This window comes from Mesoplodon bidens (assembly GCF_964165515.1).
Source record: "Mesoplodon bidens genome assembly, chromosome: 18".
In the NCBI taxonomy this organism is placed as follows: Eukaryota; Metazoa; Chordata; class Mammalia; order Artiodactyla; family Ziphiidae; genus Mesoplodon; species Mesoplodon bidens.
Genome location: NC_138175.1, coordinates 7,378,053 through 7,397,459, shown reverse-complemented (window position 1 = coordinate 7,397,459; position 19,407 = coordinate 7,378,053). Strand labels below are relative to the sequence as shown.

General features: G+C 49.1%; 1 protein-coding gene across 2 annotated transcripts in view; it reads left to right on the top strand.

Annotated features, from left to right (window-relative positions):
- Positions 1 to 19,407, top strand: part of PLCG2 (phospholipase C gamma 2) — a 173,756-nt gene that overhangs the window by 84,371 nt on the left and 69,978 nt on the right. For both annotated transcript variants that reach the window (XM_081216340.1, XM_081216341.1), the window contains 2 exons: positions 6,312 to 6,396; positions 7,910 to 7,993. In XM_081216340.1, coding sequence (XP_081072466.1) covers positions 6,312 to 6,396; positions 7,910 to 7,993 — 169 coding nt within the window. The remainder of the gene's footprint in view (positions 1 to 6,311; positions 6,397 to 7,909; positions 7,994 to 19,407) is intronic.

Below are 19,407 nucleotides of genomic sequence, written 5' to 3'. Positions count from 1 at the left end.
TTTATGAGGATATGAGGCCAGGAGAGGTTAGATCACTTGTCCACAGCAACCCAGCCGGTCAGCTGTGGCTTAACTGATCACTAAGCTGGTAAAAGGCAGAAATCTTCCCTTCCCCACTGTGACCTCCTTTGACTGAAAAGTACGGGTTGGTTTCATTGTGGTGAAATATACATAACATAAGACTTGCCATTTTCTTTTTTTTTTTTTGCGGTACGCGGGCCTCTCACTGCTGTGGCCTCTCCCGTTGCGGAGCACAGGCTCCGGACGCGCAGGCTCAGCGGCCGTGCCTCACGGGCCCAGCCGCTCCGCGGCATATGGGATCCTCCCGGACCGGGGCACGAACCCGTATCCCCTGCATCGGCAGGCGGACTCTCAACCACTGCGCCACCAGGGAGGCCCTACATGCCATTTTCAGTGTACACTTCTGTGCGTTCACGCTGCTGTGCTGCCATCACCACCTGTCTCCAGAGCTCTACCCCTCTTGCAAAACTGAAGCTCTGTACCCATTAAGCCCTCACTCTATCACCCTCTCTGCAGCCACTGGTAACTGCTGTGCTATTGGGTTGGCCAAAAAGGTCGTTGAGGTTTTTCTGTAAAATGACCCAATATTTTCTGTCTCTGTGAATTTGACTCCTATGGGCATATGTGTGGAAGGATGCTGCATTTTGTGACTGGCTTACTTCACCGAGCATGATGTCTTCATGGTTCACCCACGTGACTGTAGCAAGTGTCAGAATCTCCTTCCTTTTTAAGGCCGAATAATATTCCACTATGTGCATATAACACATGGTGTTTATCCGTCCATCTGTCCATGGACACTTACTCCAGGTGCCTCCACCTTTTGGCTGTTGTGAGTATTGTTGCTGTGAATCTGGGTATCCCGTCTCTGCTTTCAGTTCTTTTGTGCATTACCCAGAAGTGGAATTGCAGGATCAAATGGTAATACTGTTCCATTTTTTTATGAATTGCCTCTACTGTTTTCCACGGCAGCTGCAACCATTATACATTCCCACCAGCAGAGCAACAGGATTTCATGTTTTTCTCACTTCCTTGCCAACACCTAACCTCCTCCCTCCCTCCCTCCCTCCCTCCCTCCATCCCTTCCCCCCCACCCTCCCTTCCCTCCCTCCCTCCCTCCCCCCCCACCCTCCCTTCCCTCCCTCCAGCCATCCCACTGAGTGTAAAGTAGTATCTCATTTTGGTTTTGATTTGCATCTTCCTAATGACTACAGATCTTGAGCATCTTTTCATGTGCTTTTTGCCATTTGTATATCTTCTTTGGAGAAATCTCTAGACAAGTCCTTTGCCCATTTAAAAATATCACATGGACTTTTTTTTTTAGATATGGTAAACAAGCCTATGTTTTATTTAATTTTATTTTTTGGCTGTGCTGCAAAGCATGTGGGATCTTAGTTCCCTGACCAGGGATTGAACTGGCACACCCTGCATTAGGAGCTCAGCGGCTTAACTACTGGACCACCAGGGAACCCCAAGCCTATGTTTTTTGTTTTTCTTAAACATCTTTATTGGAATATAATTGCTTTACAATGTTAATTTCTGCTGTATAACAAAGTGAATCAGCTATACATCTACATATATCCTCATATTCCCTCCCTCTTGAGTCTCCCTCCCACCCTCCCTATCCCACCCCTCTAGGTGGTCACAGAGCACCAAGCTGATCTCCCTGTGCTATGCGGCTGCTTCCCACTAGCTATCTATTTTACGTTTGGTAGTGTATATATATTATGAAAGTAACTCATGTTCGTTATAGAAAAATTTGGAACTACTGAAAACTAGAAAAAAATTGGTGTGAATTTGACATTAAGTGGTAGGCACTGTTTAACTCTGGGTACAATTGTTTTCAGTAGATTTCCATCCTCAACTTTATTTATTGGTTTGTTGTTCATTTTACTTCATTAATATGTAACTATACATATGACTCCATTGTGTTCTTCTTTAACTAATTTAAAAATTTTGGAATAATGTTACGTTTAGAGAAAAGTTGCAAAGATGGCACAGAGATTTCTCATATACCCCTTTGGCCGGTTTTCCCTACGGTTCACATCATTCATGTCAAAACTTGACAGACCACATTTGCTCTATGACTCTTAGGTAAACCCTAGACTTTATTGGAATTCACCATTTTTTCCACCCTTGTCCTTCTCCTGGTCTTGGATCCCACCCAAGACCCCACATTGTACTTAGTTGTTCCGCCCCTTTGGTCTCCTCTAGGCTGTGACGCTTTCTCCATTTCCCTTGTCTTTCATGACCTTGACAGTTTTGAGGAGTAGGTCTCAGGTATTCTGTAACATGTCCGTCCATTTGTGTTAGTCTGATATTTTGGTCATGATTAGAGTGGAGTTAAGGGTAACCTGAGGTTGTGTTTGGGAAGAATATCACGGAGGTGAAGGTCTTTTTCTTCACCTCGCTCAAGAGGTGCCTGCTTTCACCGTGGCTTGTCAAGGGTGATGGAAACCTTGATTTCCTGGCCAAGGTGGCGTCTTCCCGATCTCTCCTTTGTAAAGACCACCCCCCACCTGCCCCCGCTCTATCTTCTGGGAACCAGTCACTAAGTCCAGTCCCCGTGAAAGGAGGGGAAGCTGTTTTCACCTTAAACCAGGAACATGTTTACATTTTGCTGCAACTCTCTGGGAACAGTATTAACGCCTACGTTGTAATTCAACCAATGGGCTCTGATATTTGGCTTGAAACGTTGCCTTTTGTGTGTCATCTAGCTTGTGTCCGGTTTTTCCTAATGTTCACAGTTTCACTGAATTGTGTTCAGAGGGAACGTTATGGAGCGACCCTCACGGGAAGCGTTTTCGGGGTCATCGTAGGGTTCTCTGTCTTAGTGCCAGGCTGTCCCGTTGGCTGGACGCCCTCTGCTTTCTTAGAGTCTTGCCCCTGTTATTGCTGTTCACACCGGTGGGGTCTCTTGAGGTCGGGGATCCGGCTGGTTTGGTCTTTGTAGTGTTGGTCAGATGAACGAAGCCCTCCCTTTTCATTCGCAGACATAGCATTGTAACAAGGGACAACCAGAACGTTCTCACTTTGGAAGCTTTCCTTATAACATTTCCAGACCTGGGGAGACTGAGTCAAAGGCGTGAATCGTTTAACATGAATCTTGGCCAGGTTTCCACAAACCCCCTCTTTTTGAGTCTTTAGAGTTTAGTTGCCTCTTACCTGGGAATTAGGTTCTAAGGTCAGTGCATTAGGTGAAAACTTCTTCCGTCAAAATACCCCTTGTGAAAGCCCCTGACCCTTCGGGGGTGGGGGGTGGTCACTGGAATTGCCTTCCTCAGGGTGAGGCTCACGGGCTGAGTCCTGCAGAGGGGCCAGCAGACCTACGGGCTGGGAGCAGGTTGTCGCTGTGGACATTTCTTTCCCACTTTGCCCTTTGCCCCTCGGCATACGACACCGACTTTGCATAAACCGAGTGTGCACTTCCTGTTCTTGCTCAGCCTAGCCTTTAGGAGACGGGAGGGTGGGGCGTGCAGGTGTGTGGTCCAGTTCTGTCTTCAGCAGGCATGCAAATAGGTTCCCTGCGGTCAGCAGTCCTGGCTCTAGCACGTCGGACAGTCTGGGGGGGCTTTACCCACAGAGGTGCACTGCCTGTCCTGCAGAAGTTCTGTTTCACTGGGTCTGGATGGGGATCATGAATTTGCATTTCTAACAAATTTCCAACTAATGTTGATACGGGCGTGCGTTCCAGGGACCCTGCTTAGAGGAGCAGGCTTCTAGAGCTGCACTGTCCACATGTGACTATTTAAATCTAAAGTAATTAAAATTAAATAAAAATTTAAAAATTCAGTTCCTTGGTCACCCTAGCCACATTGGACAGCCCCGATACAGAACGTTTCCGTCATCCTAGAAAATTCTATTGGGCAGCGCTGAGGTTTGAATCTCAGCACTAACACTTACTGGTTGTATGAGTTTGGGTAAGTTACTTAACTTCTCTGTGCCTTAGTTTCCTAATCTGTAAGAGAGATCATAGTTCCTACCTCCTGGGATTGGTTTGAAGATTCAGTGGGTTCCTTTGTGATGAGTGCTTGGCCAGTGCCTGGCTGACGGTAAACACTAATGAATGTTTATTACTGTTACAAGAAGCCAGGGGTGGTGGAGGTGTTGGTTACCAGCCTCAGGGTGGCAGGTAAGTTTCCTGGGGCTGCCAACCTCAGTTGTTTGGTAAAGGCTGCCCCAGGGTGCAGTGTTGTAGGATCTGGGACCACGCCAAGCTGAGGAGGGACACTGACATGATTGTTTAGTGCCCGTGGGGAGGGGGTAGTTCCTTCCATCCCTCCCCAAAGGGATTGCCCTGGTTCCCTAACGCACCATCACAGGCTGAGCCTGCAGGAAACAGAATCTGAGATGGGGGTTTGTGTGCAGGAAGCTTATGGGGAGTGTGTGCATGTCCACACCTGTGAAGGCAGCTGGATTGAGATGCAGTCACAGTCACGGCCTCAGCCGGCCCGTGGGGAGCTCCGGGGAGGCCCTGCAGAGCTGTCCTGAGTTACGGCCAGAGGGCACACCATGATCTTGGCTGAGATCTGATGACAAATCCTGGACAGGGAGAGGGGTGAAGTTGGGAGCTGCTGGCTTCCTACCCGCCGGCAGCTCCACGGGCCAGTCCTGGTCCACATGCCCAGAGCGGGGAGTGAGGGTGAGGCGCAGGTAGGGTAGTGGAGTGGCTAGTCCCTGCACAGGAGTCCAAAGAAGCTCTTTGGCCCCCACCTTTACCTGGGGGCTCAGTTGCTCCACTGTAAGGCGGGACCTTTGGCGCCGGTGGGCTCAGATGCCCCAGTGCTCAGATTCTCGTGCCCCCCCGGTCCTGTGTTTGCTCCACTGGCCCACCGGCAACTGCACTGGCTCCCAGCTCCCCAGTCCCTTTGTTCCTGGTTGTGGGAAGGTTTCTTGGCCCCGTTTCTGCCTGGAAGTTCTGGGTTCCCCAGGGGACGGTGACCTTTTCCTTGGTCCTGGATGAGCCCCCTTGGCTACCAGCTTGGCCACACCCTCTCCCTGCCTCGTTTTATAGCTCCATCCCCCGCCGCTCCTCTCCCTTCATCCTGCCCTGGCCAAGCTCTTCGTGGACACCCCGGGGGCAGGGTCCGAAAGGGGGTCTCAGCCAGCCTGCTCGCTTCCTTGCGTGGCCAGCCCCACCGGGCCTGCCAGGGGCTTTGTGCTGCCCTCACCGTCTCTCTGGAAAAGCCCTGGGTGCCGGCCCCAGGAGTGGTGGGAGGTGGGGAACACGTGGCCCATAAAGGTCTCCCATGTTAGGGAGGCTGTTAGATGAGAGACAGGGATGCTGGAGGTGGGGACACTGGGGTGGCCAGGAGTCCTCTTGGCGGTCTCCCGGGGCAGCTGCCGAGTGTGGCCTGCTGCTTCCTCCCGGGCGTGCTGGCAGAGGCCGAGTAGACAGTGTGGCGGAAGCTGGGCCGTTTCTGCCCACAGCCCGGGCAGACTTCCTTCCTGGCCCCGCACAGCCCCTTTCTAGTCTGACGTCTCCAAGAAGGCAGAACAGTTTTCTGTTCTGGCCACACCAGAGGCCGCCCAGACCACCCTCTCTCGCTCTGCCGGACACTTGGCTGTGCAGCCACGAGGGTCTGGATCTCATGCCCTTGACCCGCCACCCTCCATCACTGTTCGTGGCATTCCCTGAGAGGCTTCAAATGCATGTGGTGACAGGCAGACCCAGAGGTAGGCTGCACTGGAGTCCGCCTCCACCGCGTGCCAGCACCCAACGTCTCTGAGCCTCGGTTTCTTCACCTGCTGCGTGGAGTGATAATGGTGCCCACCTCCTCAGGTCGTCAGACCAGCTCCGACCTCGAGCCACATACCCTGCCCCCCATCCCCGTTGCCTGTTCTGAACCTTGGGGCTCGAGAATGCATACTGTGTGGGGGGTCAAGCGTAGCGAGGGGCGAGGTGACGTCATTGCCTGGAGATCCCCGGGGTAGCCTGGCACATAGTAGGTGTTCAGAGAAGGTTGGCTCCTTCCCCTGCCTGCCTCTGGCCTTCAGTGACCTCCTCTTGGCTGGAACCCCTGTGACATTTCATATCTGCCGAGGTCATCCAACACCATTTCTGCCCACACTGCGAATCTCCAACGTGATCCGTGTCCACGGCCATCCCTGAAGGGTGGAGACCAGCCTTTGCACATCGGGTGTCTTGATCCCAGAGTCTCTGTTCCCAGTTAGTGCTCACTAACAGCTGTTGGCAGGTCTTCTCGTAGAGATGGGAGCTGACGGGAGCAGCCAGATCCTCCACTCGTGACACCCCTCAAGGCTGATGGGGCTGGGGTTCCCCTCTTTTGCAGCATCAGCCTCCGAGAGTTGAAGACCATCTTGCCCCTGGTCAACTTCAAAGTGAGCAGCGCCAAGTTCCTCAAAGATAAGTTCGTGGTAAGTCTTGTTTCTCAGCCTGGCGACTTTGTGAACCCAGGGCTACGTGTGCCTTTCCCATGAAGCCACTACGTGCCTTTGAGCTCCATTGAATGGTGCCCAAGGAAGTCCCCCGCCTCCAGATTCATCCATCTTAGTCCGGACAGAGGGATTGTGTGAAGATCTTAAGCCTGTGTCCTCAGTCGTGGCAGAGGACGTCATCCACGAAGGCCATGTTCACCGAGCTGCTTGACTTGGGACGTTTCCGCCAGTCCAGCTCTCCCTTTCCCTCGCTACCCCACAGCCTGTTTTCCTTTTAATGATATGAACACGTGTTTCTTCTGGAGTATATTAGGCAAGATTCCTTATGTAGGTTGCCAAGGACTTGGCATTTTGTATTCAAGTCCTGATAGCGTAGTTGTCAGAGGTGGCTCTTCTCTGCCCTCCCCCTCTCCTGGCACCCACCCCTCCCTTCATCCACTGTTCCTTCCTCCTGCCCCTCCTCCCGCCCCTCCATCCCTCCTTCCGCCCATCATTTAATTTGTTTATGTTCTTGTGTAATTAAGCTGTTGGTAGACCTGGGGTGGGTCATTCCATGAGTGATGGGGTAGCGTAGGTCAGGTGGGGCTCTTCTGAAGGGTGTAAGGATGGAGGTGATCCATAGGCATTCTTTCTGGCCTTCAGAGAGAGATTGACTCTCTTCAAGGAACCCAACAACACTCCATCCCAGTAGCCCCAGTTGGTGGCCTCACAGGGGCATGTCACAGGATTCCTCAGCGGAAGAAGCCCATTCATTTTTACACCAGTGAGCTCCCGGAACAGTTCGCCCACTTTATGGCTTATCAAGCCGTCTTTTGGCCCGCCCCCATCCTTCGAACTAGTCCAAGAAGGCAAAGCCAGAGAACGGTGGGGACTGACAGAAGAGAGATGGGAGAGGCATTTACCACTGACCACCATGTAGTTGGAATTTTGTTCTTTATCAAGCCTTTACCAAGCAGGTGCTACGTGGATGTTATCTGGTTTGGTTTCAAGGAAGTCCGAGGAGGGTAATGGTGGTTCTCCCATTTTACAGATGAAGAAACGGAGGGTCTGAGAGGGTCAAGTGATTTGCCCGAAGCTGTTAAGCCATTCAGGGGGCAGACCTTGACTGGAGTTGAGCTCTGTTAATTCTAAAGGCTCGGTTCATTTTCTTATGCTTTTAAAAATGACCTATCTGTACACACCCTATAAATATGTCTAGATTTGAAAGTGTCTTCTGCCCCCAAAAGGAGGAGTTCTGCATTATGGCTCTTGGGATTCTGGCTAAGATCCTTCCCTTTTGCAGAGTCAAGGGAAGGATCTTTCCAGGGATCCCTGGTGGGTATGTTCTCCAGGCAGATAAATTAGGAAACTTGTGGACAGTTGGGTTCAGAGGAATGCAAGTTTGATTTTAACCAGTGTTGTAGCAGAGCCATGGTATTTCTGTGAACAGGGAAGAGGCATTCTTGTGGTGGACAAGAAAAATCGTGCGGTCACTTGTTTTTTATATTTACAGGAAATAGGCGCACACAAAGATGAACTCAGCTTTGAACAGTTCCATCTCTTCTATAAAAAACTTATGTTTGAACAGCAAAAATTGGTAAGATGATTCTTTTTTTCCCATTCACTTTTTGAAGGCTTTGATAGTCTTATTTTACCTCACTTTTCAAAATTGAAGTATAGTTGGTGTACAATATTATATGAGTTACAGGTGTACAATATAGTGATTCATAATTTTTAAAGGTTATACTCCATTTATAGTTATTATAGAATATGGGTTATAGTCCCTGTGTTGTACAGTATATGCTTGTAGCTTATTTTATATGTAATAGTTTGTACCTCTTAATCCCCTACCCCTATACTGCCCCTCCTCCCTTCCCTCTCCCTACTGGTAACCACTAATTTGTTCTCTATATCTGTGGGTCTGTTTCTTTTTTTGTTATATTCACTAGTTTGTTGTATTTTTTAGATTCCACATGTAAGTGATATCATACAGTATTTGTCTTTCTCTGTCTGACTTATTTCACTTAGCATGATACCCTCCAAGTCCATCCGTGTTGTTGCAAATGGTAATTATTTCATTCTTGTTTATGGCTGAGTAGTATTCCACTGTGTGTGTGTGTGTGTGTGTGTGTGTGTGTGTGTATCTATCCCATCTTCTTTATCCATTCATCTGCTGATGGACACTTAGGTTGCTTCTGTATCTTGACAATTATTAATCATGCTGCTAGGAACATTGGGGTGCATGTATCTTTTCGAATTAGTGCTTTTGTTTCTTTCGGGTATATACCCAGGAGTGGACGTGCTGGGTCATATGGTAACTCTATTTTTAGTTTTCTGAGAAACCTCCATACTGTTTTCCACAGTGGCTGCATCAGTTTATATTCCCATCAACAGTGTAGGAGGGTTTCCTTTTCTCCACACCCTCCCCAGCGTTTGTTATTTGTGTTCTTTTTGATGATGGCCACTCTGATGAGTCTGAGGTGGTATCTCACTGTGGTTTGAATTTACATTTCCCTGATGATTAGTGATGTTGAGCATCTTTTCTTGTGCCTGTCGGCCATCTGCATGGGTAAGATGATTCTTGAGCAAATGATCGAATGATGTTTTTGTTTCCCCTGTGTTTCAAAGTCCGGCATGTTCCTAAGAGACCCATGAGAAGTGTTCTATCTCCCTTCTAGTCAAGGAAATATCAAGTGGGAATGGCAGTGACATCATATTTTCATCTATTAGATTGGCAAAAGTTTTTTTTTTTTTTTTTAAAGAAGATGTTGGGGGTAGGAGTTTATTAATTAATTTATTTATTTTGCTGTGTTGGGTCTTCGTTTCTGTGCGAGGGCTTTCTCTAGTTGTGGCAAGCGGGGGCCACTCTTCATTGCGGTGCGTGGGCCTCTCACTATCGCGGCCTCTTGTTGCGGAGCACAGGCTCCAGACGCGCAGGCTCAGTAGTTGTGGCTCACGGGCCTAGCTGCTCCATGGCATGTGGGATCTTCTCAGACCAGGGCTCGAACCCGTGTCCCCTGCATTAGCAGGCAGATTCTCAACCACTGCGCCACCAGGGAAGCCCCGGCAAAAGTTTTAAATGTTATAGAGCTATGGGGACAGTGTGGGGAAATGGTGCTCTCATACCTTCGCGGTGGGAATATGAGTGGCCGTCAGTCTGATTGGAATTTAGTCTGAGCCTATTAAAGTAAAAAAGGTTCTACTAACTCTGTCATCTTGTTCTGGAAGGAAATTTACCAAATTATTAGTGGTAACTTGTCTCTGGGTTGAGAGATTTTTGTGTGTTGTTCTTTTTATACTTTTATTCCTTGTTAATGAGAATATGTTTTTCCATTAAGATAATATTCTATTGGGACTTCCCTGGTGGTGCAGTGGTTAAGAACCCACCTGCCAATGCAGGGGACACAGGTTCGAGCCCTGGTCCGGGAAGATCGCACATGCCACGGAACAAGTAAGCCTGTGCGCCACAACTACTGAGCCTGTGTTCTGGAGCCCGCGAGCCACAACTGCTGAGCCCGCGTGCCACAACTACTGAAGCCCGCGCACCTACAGCCTGTGCTCCGCAACAAGAGAAGCCACCGCAGTGAGAAGCCTGCGCACCAAAACGAAGACTAGCCCCTGCTCGCTGCAACTAGAGAAAGCCCGTGGGCAGCAGTGAAGACCCAACGCAGCCAAAAATAAGTTAAAATAAATAAATTTATTAAAAAATAGATAATATGCTATTTTAAAATTAAATTAAGGTGTGCGTACATTTTGACCTGCCAGTGGCATTTTGGGGGCTCTGTTTTAGAGAAATGAAAGCACTGAGACCTAAGAGTGTATCACTGGATTGTTTATTGCAGCATTACTTATGCTGGCAAAATACTTGGGAGCCATCTGAACGCGTCTCAGTAGAGCAGAAGCTGGATAGGTTATGGTCCATCCATACTGTGCGACACTGTGCAGCTGATTAAGAAGCCTGAGTCCGTTGTGTTTCTGTCCATCTGGAGGGATGTTCATGGTATTTTGTGAGGAAAACCAGCTGCAGATTCACGCAGGGAGCTAGGTCAGATTTTTTGGTAACAAACAGTACTCCTCCTATATATGTTTGTGAGTGTTTTTATGCACAAGGAGAAGGTATGGAAGAGTATACGTACCTCACATTTAATGTTTTCTTTTAATAGATTACTGTGGTTTAAATATATTTATTTTATTTATTTATTTTTGGCTGCGTTGGGTCTTCGTTGCTGCGCGCGGGCTTTCTCTAGTTGCGGCGAGAGGGGGCTGCTCTTCGTTGCGGGGTGCGGGCTTCTCATTGCGGTGGCTTCTCTTGTTGCGGAGCATAGGTTCTAGGCATGCGGGCTTGGTAGTTGTGGCTCGTGGGCTTTAGAGCGCAGGCTCAGTAGTTGTCGTGCACGGGTTTAGTTACTCTGTGGCATGTGGGATCTTCCCGGACCAGAGCTTGAACCCGTGTCCCCTGCATTGGCAGGCGGATTCTCAACCACTGCGCCACCAGGGAAGTCCCTCATATTTAATGTTGATTTTGTGTATGTCCTGGAGGGATTTGGAAAGATGGTCAGGAGAGAGAACTAAATTTTCTTTGCACCACTCCGTTTTCAACTTGTTCCAAGTAGCACGTTACTTTTGCAATAAAAAAAAAAAAAATGTCCCATAAAGCATAAGGCTTAAAAAGGGAGGCATTCAATTCAATGCAGGGAGCGGCGTGCCTGGTGGGTGGTTACTGCTGTTACTGTTGGAAAAGGCCTTTGCAGGGGGCCGAGGTGGGTCCAGAGCAGAGCCGCGAGGAAGCAGAGAGTGGGTAGGACTTGGAGCAAGACGGATCTGCTTTCTTCGGCTGTGTGATCTGGGGCCAGCCACTGACCACTCCCAGCCTTGGTCTTCTCATCCGTGCAATCAGGGCTCTGATTCCTGCCCCACCAGGCTCTGGGGAGGACTGACGAGGGACTGGAGGTCAAGAGTGCAGGCATTTTAAAGTGATGAGCGTGAAAGACAGTTATCAGTTGCCTTCTGCCTGCAGGCTGGCCGCAGGGTGAGGCCTCTTGATAGGTGACCACTGGCCTTGGGACTTCGGACGTATCTGAGGTAGAGAAATGGGAGAAGCATTTCTTGTCTGCCTAGATTGGGGAAAAATACATTATTTCATAGAGTAAAAGATTCAGTTGCAGTGTGTTCACTTTTTCTCACAAGTGATAATTAGTTCTTGGTTTGCCAAATAGAGTAGAAAGATCGTAGGCTTTGGAGGTTGAAAGACCTGGATTCCAGCCCCAACTTGACCTGTCACTGACCAAGTGATTTTGGGGAAAGCCATCTTTCCCCCCGTCACTCAGCCTCCTCTGTAAAATGGAGGTATTAAATCAGGTCATTGGTTATACAACTTTGAAGCTATCTAACCCCGCTCCCCTTTTTTGTACGAAACCTTAATTAAGAAAACTGCTGCATAAAAGCTGATCAGGACACTTTCTACGTTAAAATCTATAACTTTCATTCATAATCAATTCTTGAGAGCAATGACAATGTTGTGATTATAGTATATAAATGAAATCCAGAATAATGACAATTGCTGTCTTAGGCAGTTGACCAGGACTGAGAAAAACTTGATTCACTCAAGATAAGTAGTTGCAAAAAACAGGTTTTATAATCGTTTGTCTGGAAATTTCAAGATACTGTCTCTTCAGGCAGAGAGCAGGTGAAGCTTGGGAGTAAGGTTCCCAGAAAAGCTGTTGCATCTGCCAGTACAGGTTACCCACCACTGGTGGTCTCCACCGTGATAAAATTCCACATAAGAGCACTTTTCATTGTGGTTCTTTCTAAAGCTCATGTATGTGTGTTTGAGAGGGAGAAGGAAGGGAAAGAAATTTGAGTCAGATTTCTGCGGAATCCCTGAGTCCTCCGGGGGTACCCTAGATGGCCCAGTTTTGGGGAAAAACATCCGTACGTACCAGAGGTTACCCTGGTGGCCAGAATGCCACATTCAGCCAGCATTCGGTTGTACTTGGCCTAATGGTTTAAATGTTTTTTTAAGTGAATTGCCTACATTTAAAACTTGGGAGATTTCTTCGTAAGATCCAGATTTTTCACTTCTCTTGGGAAAAGAAAAATTGAGATGTGGCTCTATGTGGCAGCCTCTGCGCGGTGGGGGGAAGCCTGCTTTCTCTGGATTGCCCCAGCCCTTCCCCCAACCCCCCATCCAGCTCTCTCTGCTAATTTATGTCACCTACCCAGTCCCTAAGACCTTCTGGGTCAGCAGCCTCTCCATCACTGGAGGGTGTAACTGTCCAGTCCGGCCACTGCATTTTTTTTTTTTTTTTTTGCGGTATGCGGGCCTCTCACTGTTGTGGCCTCTCCCGTTGCGGAGCACAGGCTCCGGACGCGCAGGCTCAGCGGCCATGGCTCACGGGCCCAGCCGCTCCGCGGCATGTGGGATCTTCCCAGACTGGGGCACGAACCCGTGTCCCCTGCATCGGCAGGCGGACTCTCAACCACTGCGCCACCAGGGAAGCCCCGGCCACTGCATATTTTAATTCAGTGACTTGGAATTTGAATAACAAAGCCCCAGGCTCTATAGATAGTTACTGGCCGACTTGAGAAGCCTCAGTGCTCTTGTGTAGATAAATGCTTCTCCCCTGTCAGCATATCATTTACTTACTGAGCTCCTCACTGGAAGCTCAGGGCAGAGAAAAGCATTTCCTCTGTGCTGTTAGGGGCGCAGCTGGCTTTCTTGGGCTCCTTGGGGAGACAGGGCCATTCATGGTGATTGATGATGCCCAGACCTAAGTCCAGGGAGTGGGGTCCTGCTTATCAGTAGCTATAGGTTTCCAATTTGAAGTTGCCAGTCCCTCCTTGTGTCTAACCACTCACTTACGTTGCTGCTGTGAAGCCTCAAAGCTTCCAAAAGTTTGGCAGCAGCAGGAAGATAAGAAATTTAATTCCATGTGTGTCCCCCTGTGGGGGGATATACTTCTAACTAGGCTGTCATAACAGTATTGTGAATAAAGATCAGAGCTAACATTTCCTAAGTGTGAACTCTGTGCTGGGCGCTGTGCTATATGTCTTACATACATTTAATTCTCCTGGCAACCCTGTGGGAGAGGTACTGCTATTATCCTCATTTTGGGGATGAACTTGCTGACACGCCGGTTACTTGCTGGAGGTCACGAGGTGAGTAAGCTGCAGAGCTAGAATTTGAGTTCTCCTGTGCTCAGCTTCACTGCCCACCCACTGATACTTCTTTTTAATTTTTTAAACTTTGGTATTAAGGGAAAAGTCAAACAGAGACAAGCAGAGATAATAGTATAACAAACCCCCAAGCACCTGGCAGCCAGTTTTCAGCAATGGTCAACTCATGGTCATCTTATTTCATCTATGCCCTTAACCACCTCCCTCTTCTCAGATGGTTTTGAAGCAAACCTAAGACATTGTGTTTTTTCTTCCTTAAATATTTGAATCTAATACCCAGCTTCATCACTGCTACTTTGCTGCCTCCCCAGCAAACCTGTGAAGTCCCCCCCTTGGGTTACTGGAGGCTGGGGGTCTGGCATTTACAGGCCCTGATTATAAGTGAAGATGGTTGACTAATATCACTCTTGCTCTCGGCCCAGGACTGGAGTTTCAACCCCATGGGATTAGGTGGTTGGGTTACTGTTGATTCATCTGTTTTTACCCCCTGCCGTTTCACATGCTCTATTCTTGGTACCCTCTAGTAGATTAGTTTGGAAATGCGTTAGGGTTCTGTATTACTTATGTATTGCTTACGTATTATGTATATGAGTTCTGTATTGCTGGCATGTACGTAACAGTATTACCACGATGCACGTTTGCTCTCTCAGTTTCTGGGGCTCAGGCATCCAGGTGTGCCTTAGCTGGATTCTCTGCTTTGGGGTTTCACAAAAAGCTGCGTTTAAGATTTCCACTGAGGCTGTGGTCTCATCTGAGGCTCAGATGGGAAAAGATCGGCTTCCGTGCTCATGTGGGGGTAGCAGCATCCAGTTCCTTGCAGTTGTAGGACTGAGGGCTCCAGCTTCTTGTTGGCCGCCTGCAGCTCCTAGTAGCTGCCCACGGCTTCTCCATGTGTGGGGCTCCCTGCATGGCTGTTTGTTTCCTCAAAGCCAGCAAGACAGGTTCTCCAAGCATATAAAAACATCATCATGTAATCATACGCACATAAGTGTGTACATCCATTACCTTTGCAAGTTACAGGGATAAGGCAAGGGTCTGAATACCAGGAGGTGGAGATCCTGGGGCCGTCTGTCCACCATGGGTTCCCATGAACCCAAGTCTGCGTCGCTCTCCAGTGGCTCCAGCGTTTACTGATTAGTAAACGGCTCACAAATTATGTCCAGTGAAGTTGAAAGAACAAATGCCTTCCCAGCCTTGCAAGGTGCCAGGGAACATAAACACACACAGCTCTCTGCCATCCCATTACTATCTATCCCACTGGGGTCTGAATATAGGTGATTTCTGTTGCTTGTTTGCCTGTTAAAGTAGAAAACAACTCTGCTGTAATTTAAGGTGGCACTGATTTTCCTTTAGCATTGCTTTTGGCTAGGAGCAGTGTTAAATTTCCTGACCGTCATGAGGTGACGGTAGCTATCCTAGATGGTTGTTGCGAAGATTAAAAGAACTGGTAGGAAAAAAAAAGAACTGGAAGGTCTCAGTCACCCAGCAGAGGGTCTGGCATGCAAAGCTGCCCTCAGAGCGTGATATCTGCTGTCACTGTCAGCCTGTCTTTACGAGGCAGAATCCCCCTGGGAGGAGGTGAGGGCAGCTGGCCGCTGGTGCTCCTGCTCTCTGTCCTGTTTCTAAAACAACATCTGGGACATGGAAGCAACCTAAATGTCCATCAACAGAGGAACGGATAAAGAAGATGTGGCACATAATATACAATGGAATATTACTCAGCCATGAAAAAGGAATGAAATAATGCCATTTGTAGCAACGTGGATGGACGGAGAGACTATTATACTCAGTGAAGTAAGTCAGAAAGATATATCAGTTATATGTGGAATCTAAAATATGGAACAACTGAAGTTATGTACGAAACAGAAACAGACCCACAGGCGTAGAGAACAAACTCGTGGTTGCCAAGGGGGAGGGGAGGGGGAGTGGGGGAGGGATGGATTGGGAGTTTGGGATTAGTAGATGCAAACTGTTATATAGAGAATGGACAGACAACGAGGTCCCACTGTACAGCACAGGGAACGGTATTCAATATCCTGTGACAAACCATATGGAAAAGAATATATAGATATCTAGATAGATATATGTGTATAACTGAATCACTTTGCTGTACGGCAGAAGTTAACACAGCATTGTAATCTTCAATAAAATAAATTAAAAATAAAAGACCGTCTTGGTCACAGTCAGTGGATTTCCCAGCATGTCCTTTGACACCTCATGTACTGAAACAGAAGACGAGGCAGCCCTCGACAGGAAGTTTGTTTCTGATATCTGGATACATTGTACTACAAGCAAAGTAATGCATATGCAGTCCGTAAAAGTTGAAAGTGCATTTTAAAATAAAAAGGAAATAAAATACCTGCAAGCCCACCCATGATTATACCTACCATTATACATTCAATAAGAAGTTGGATGTTTACTCTTCCAGATTTTCCATGGGTGCGAGCGTGTGGGAGGAGAGCAACCAACATCCTATGTTGGTGGAGGAGTCTAGGGAATATCACAGGCTGTCCTGATCGGTGGTCAGGGCAGAGAAGGGTCCACAGTGCGGAAGTTAGCTGTGAATCTGGTTCGCTTTCCTATCACTGCGGTTTGTCCCCATGGCCTCTTCACATGACCCGCAAAGCACAGAGAGTGTGTTGGGCAAGTTGCAGCCCCAGAGGATGTGATCACCCACAGCGACGTGGGAAGATGCAAGTCCCTGACCTTAGGTGGACCTCGGGGCCTCTGGGCCGTCATTTCTGTCCCCTTCCTTTGGCGTGGCCCCTTCCCTTGTCTAGCTGGTAACCTCCTCTTCTCCTGAGGACCAAAAGTCATAGGTTACTTTTCCCTGTAGCCTTTTTTTAAAAATTTATTTTATGTATTTTTATTTTTGGCTGCGTTGGGTCTTCGTTGCGGTGCGCGGGCTTCTCCTTGCAGTGGCTTCTCTTATTGCGGAGCACGGCGCGCGGGCTCAGTAGCTGTGGTGCACGGGCTTAGTTGCTCCGCAGCATGTGGGATCTGCCCGGGCCAGGGCCCGAACCCGTGTCCCCTGCATTGGCAGGCGGACTCCTAAACACTGTGCCACCAGGGAAGCCCTCCCTGTAGCCTTTTAATTTAACTTAATTTTAATTTAATTGAGTTTCCCTGTAGCCTTTTACTTTTCCCCAGAGAAATTAATTTATTATTTTAGTCATCCATTCAATAAATGGGTGACTCAAGAAGGCACAGTGGTCAACTAAACAGACGTCACCCTGACCTTATTGAGCTTTTATCGGGGTCGCAGGGCGTCAGAGGTGTTGCCCAGAGTCACAGAGGGCTGAATGCCCTGGCTTGGCGGGATTTGGCCATGTAACCGTACACGGTAATGCGAAGATAAATTAATTGCTGCCTCCCCTGTGTGCTCATAGTATCTAGAGCATTCTGCCCTCGTTGCTAGGATGTTGTCATTTATATTATGTGCCTTTGCACATACTGTGTGGGGCAGTGGCGATTGACCAGGGTGGACCTGGGTTGAAATTCTGGCCCCTTGACATTCTCGGTATATAACCTTGGAACCATTATGTGTGTTCCCTGAGCCCGTTTCTTGCTTCTGAAACAGGGTTTATTTTACTGCTTTCCTAATAGGATTGGCCCAAGGAGTGACTGAGGTCGGGGCTGCCCTGCATCAGCTCGCCAGCACGCCCTGTCCGTTTCCCAGGGCGGCCGTAACAAAGGACCCACAACTGAGTGGCTTAAAAGAGCAGAACTTCATTCTCTCACAGTTCTAGAGATTAAGTCTGAAGCCAGGTGTGGGCAGAGCCACTCCCCTCTGATGGCTCTAGGGGATGATCTGTTCCTTGCCCCTCTCCAGCCTCTGCCATTTGCTGGCGATCCTGGGTGCTCCTTACCTTGTAGACGCACCTCTCCAGTCTCTGCCTCCATCATCCCATGGGCACCGTCTGTGTGTGTGTGTGTGTCTGCAAATCTCCCTCTTTGTTAGGACTCCATTCATTGGATTTAGGGCCACCCTAATCTAGCATGACCTCAACTTACCTTGATGGCATCTTCAAAGACCCTGTTTCCAAATAAGGCTGCATTCACAGGTGGTGTTAGGACCTGGACATGTCTTTTGGGGGACGCAGTCCTACGCATAACACATGCTGCACATTCTTCCATCTTTAGAACATCCACCTGACACACCTCCCCCTTCTGGCTGCCGCCCCATTTCTCTGACCCTGTAGAGTGACCTATTCCAAGAGTGCCGTCTATACCGCCGTCTGCACTTCCTTCCCTCCCTCCACCTCTGGAGCCCATTCCAGTGGTGTTTCCATGCCTCTTACCCCACAGCAGTTCACCTTGTCATCACCACTGACCTCCGCCTTGACAAGTACAGTGGTCCATCCTCTGGTCTTTGTTTTGTTCGCTCTGTGGCATGTGATCCACGTGACAGTTGGCCACTCTCTCCTTGATATTGTCACTTGGCTTTTGGATGCTGCACTGTCTTCCTTCTTCTCGTACCTCACCTGCTGGCTCTCAACCTCCTTGGCTGGGTCTTCAGTTTCTTGGTGTCTCATGGTTGGCATGACCCAGGTGAGGCCGGTGCTTAGCTGGCAAGTGCTGATACCAGTTGTTAAACTGGTTGCTGCCAGAGGGAGCTCGTGACTACCCTCTGCCCTACCAACCCGCTGGTCCCCAAGAGTCTTGAGTGGACCCCGCGGGGGACCATCCAGTGCCCGTCAGCTCCTCAGCCAGCCCCCTGCTCACACGCACTGGCGTGTCCTCAAGCGTCTGTGGCCAGAGATGGTGAGGGACAGCTTTCCCTGCAGTTATGCTGGCACCCAGGCGGAGAAACGCCCAGTACCCGCTGCACCCCCAGAATGGCCTCCCAGCTGCTTTCAGGAAAAGACCCACCGTGCTATTGCTGTTTTTTGTACATCCCTACCCAAAACTCAGTCCACAGAGCTGTTGTCTTACCTGTTTACTCTTGGTGTGATCCTGTCTGGTCCCCCGGCTTCAAATAGCATCTTATGCTGATTACTCCCAGAAACATATGTCTCCGGCCCCCACGTCTCCCCTGAATGCCAGACTCTCCTGACTGCCAGCTTGCCTCGCATCTCACACTAGAACGTCCAGAAGAGGCGGCATGATACTCAGCACCACCCCCCACCTCCATTGCCGTGAACCCATACATGGCCGCCCCATTGGGAGAGCCCAGGAATCGTCTTGCTTCCTCTCTCCCACTTCCCATGACCCCTGCCCCCCAGTGCATTCTGCCCATCTCCTAACATATCCTCAGGCAGCTTGGCCTTTGAATTCTGAGAGAACTGGGTTTGCTTCCATGTGTGCTACCTGAGTGGTGAGCCCTGGGCTGGTCATATTTGCCTCTTCAATTTTAGTCCATTCTCTGCCCTGCTCTGTACCCCGAGGGGCTGATTCTTACAAACAAGTTCCCAGGCACCTCTGCCTCCAGGGGGTTCAGCAAATGGGGTGACAGGAGATTGCAGGCAGAGGAGTGGGGAAGCTGAGGTGTTGCTCCCGGTCTTTCCTGGCTCTGGAACATCTCCACAGTCGAGGCACCTCCTCCTTCATCCCAGCTCCTCATGTAGCTGACATGGGGTGCAGCTTTTTCTGGACATCATTGCAAGGCAAGGCAAGGATGGGGCTGGCTTTAAGTAAGGGCCGCGTGGAGTGGACAGTTGGAGGGGGGTCACAGATGGCCTTTCTCCAGATGTAGGGAAACCAGTTTCGGGATTTGGGTTTGGAAAGGATCCGGCCTTAAGCACCAGATGGACCCAGTGATCTAAGGGCCACATGACTCCAGAGAACAAACTGCTGGCACTGCCTAAAATCCCTTTTCTTTTTAAAATAAATAGC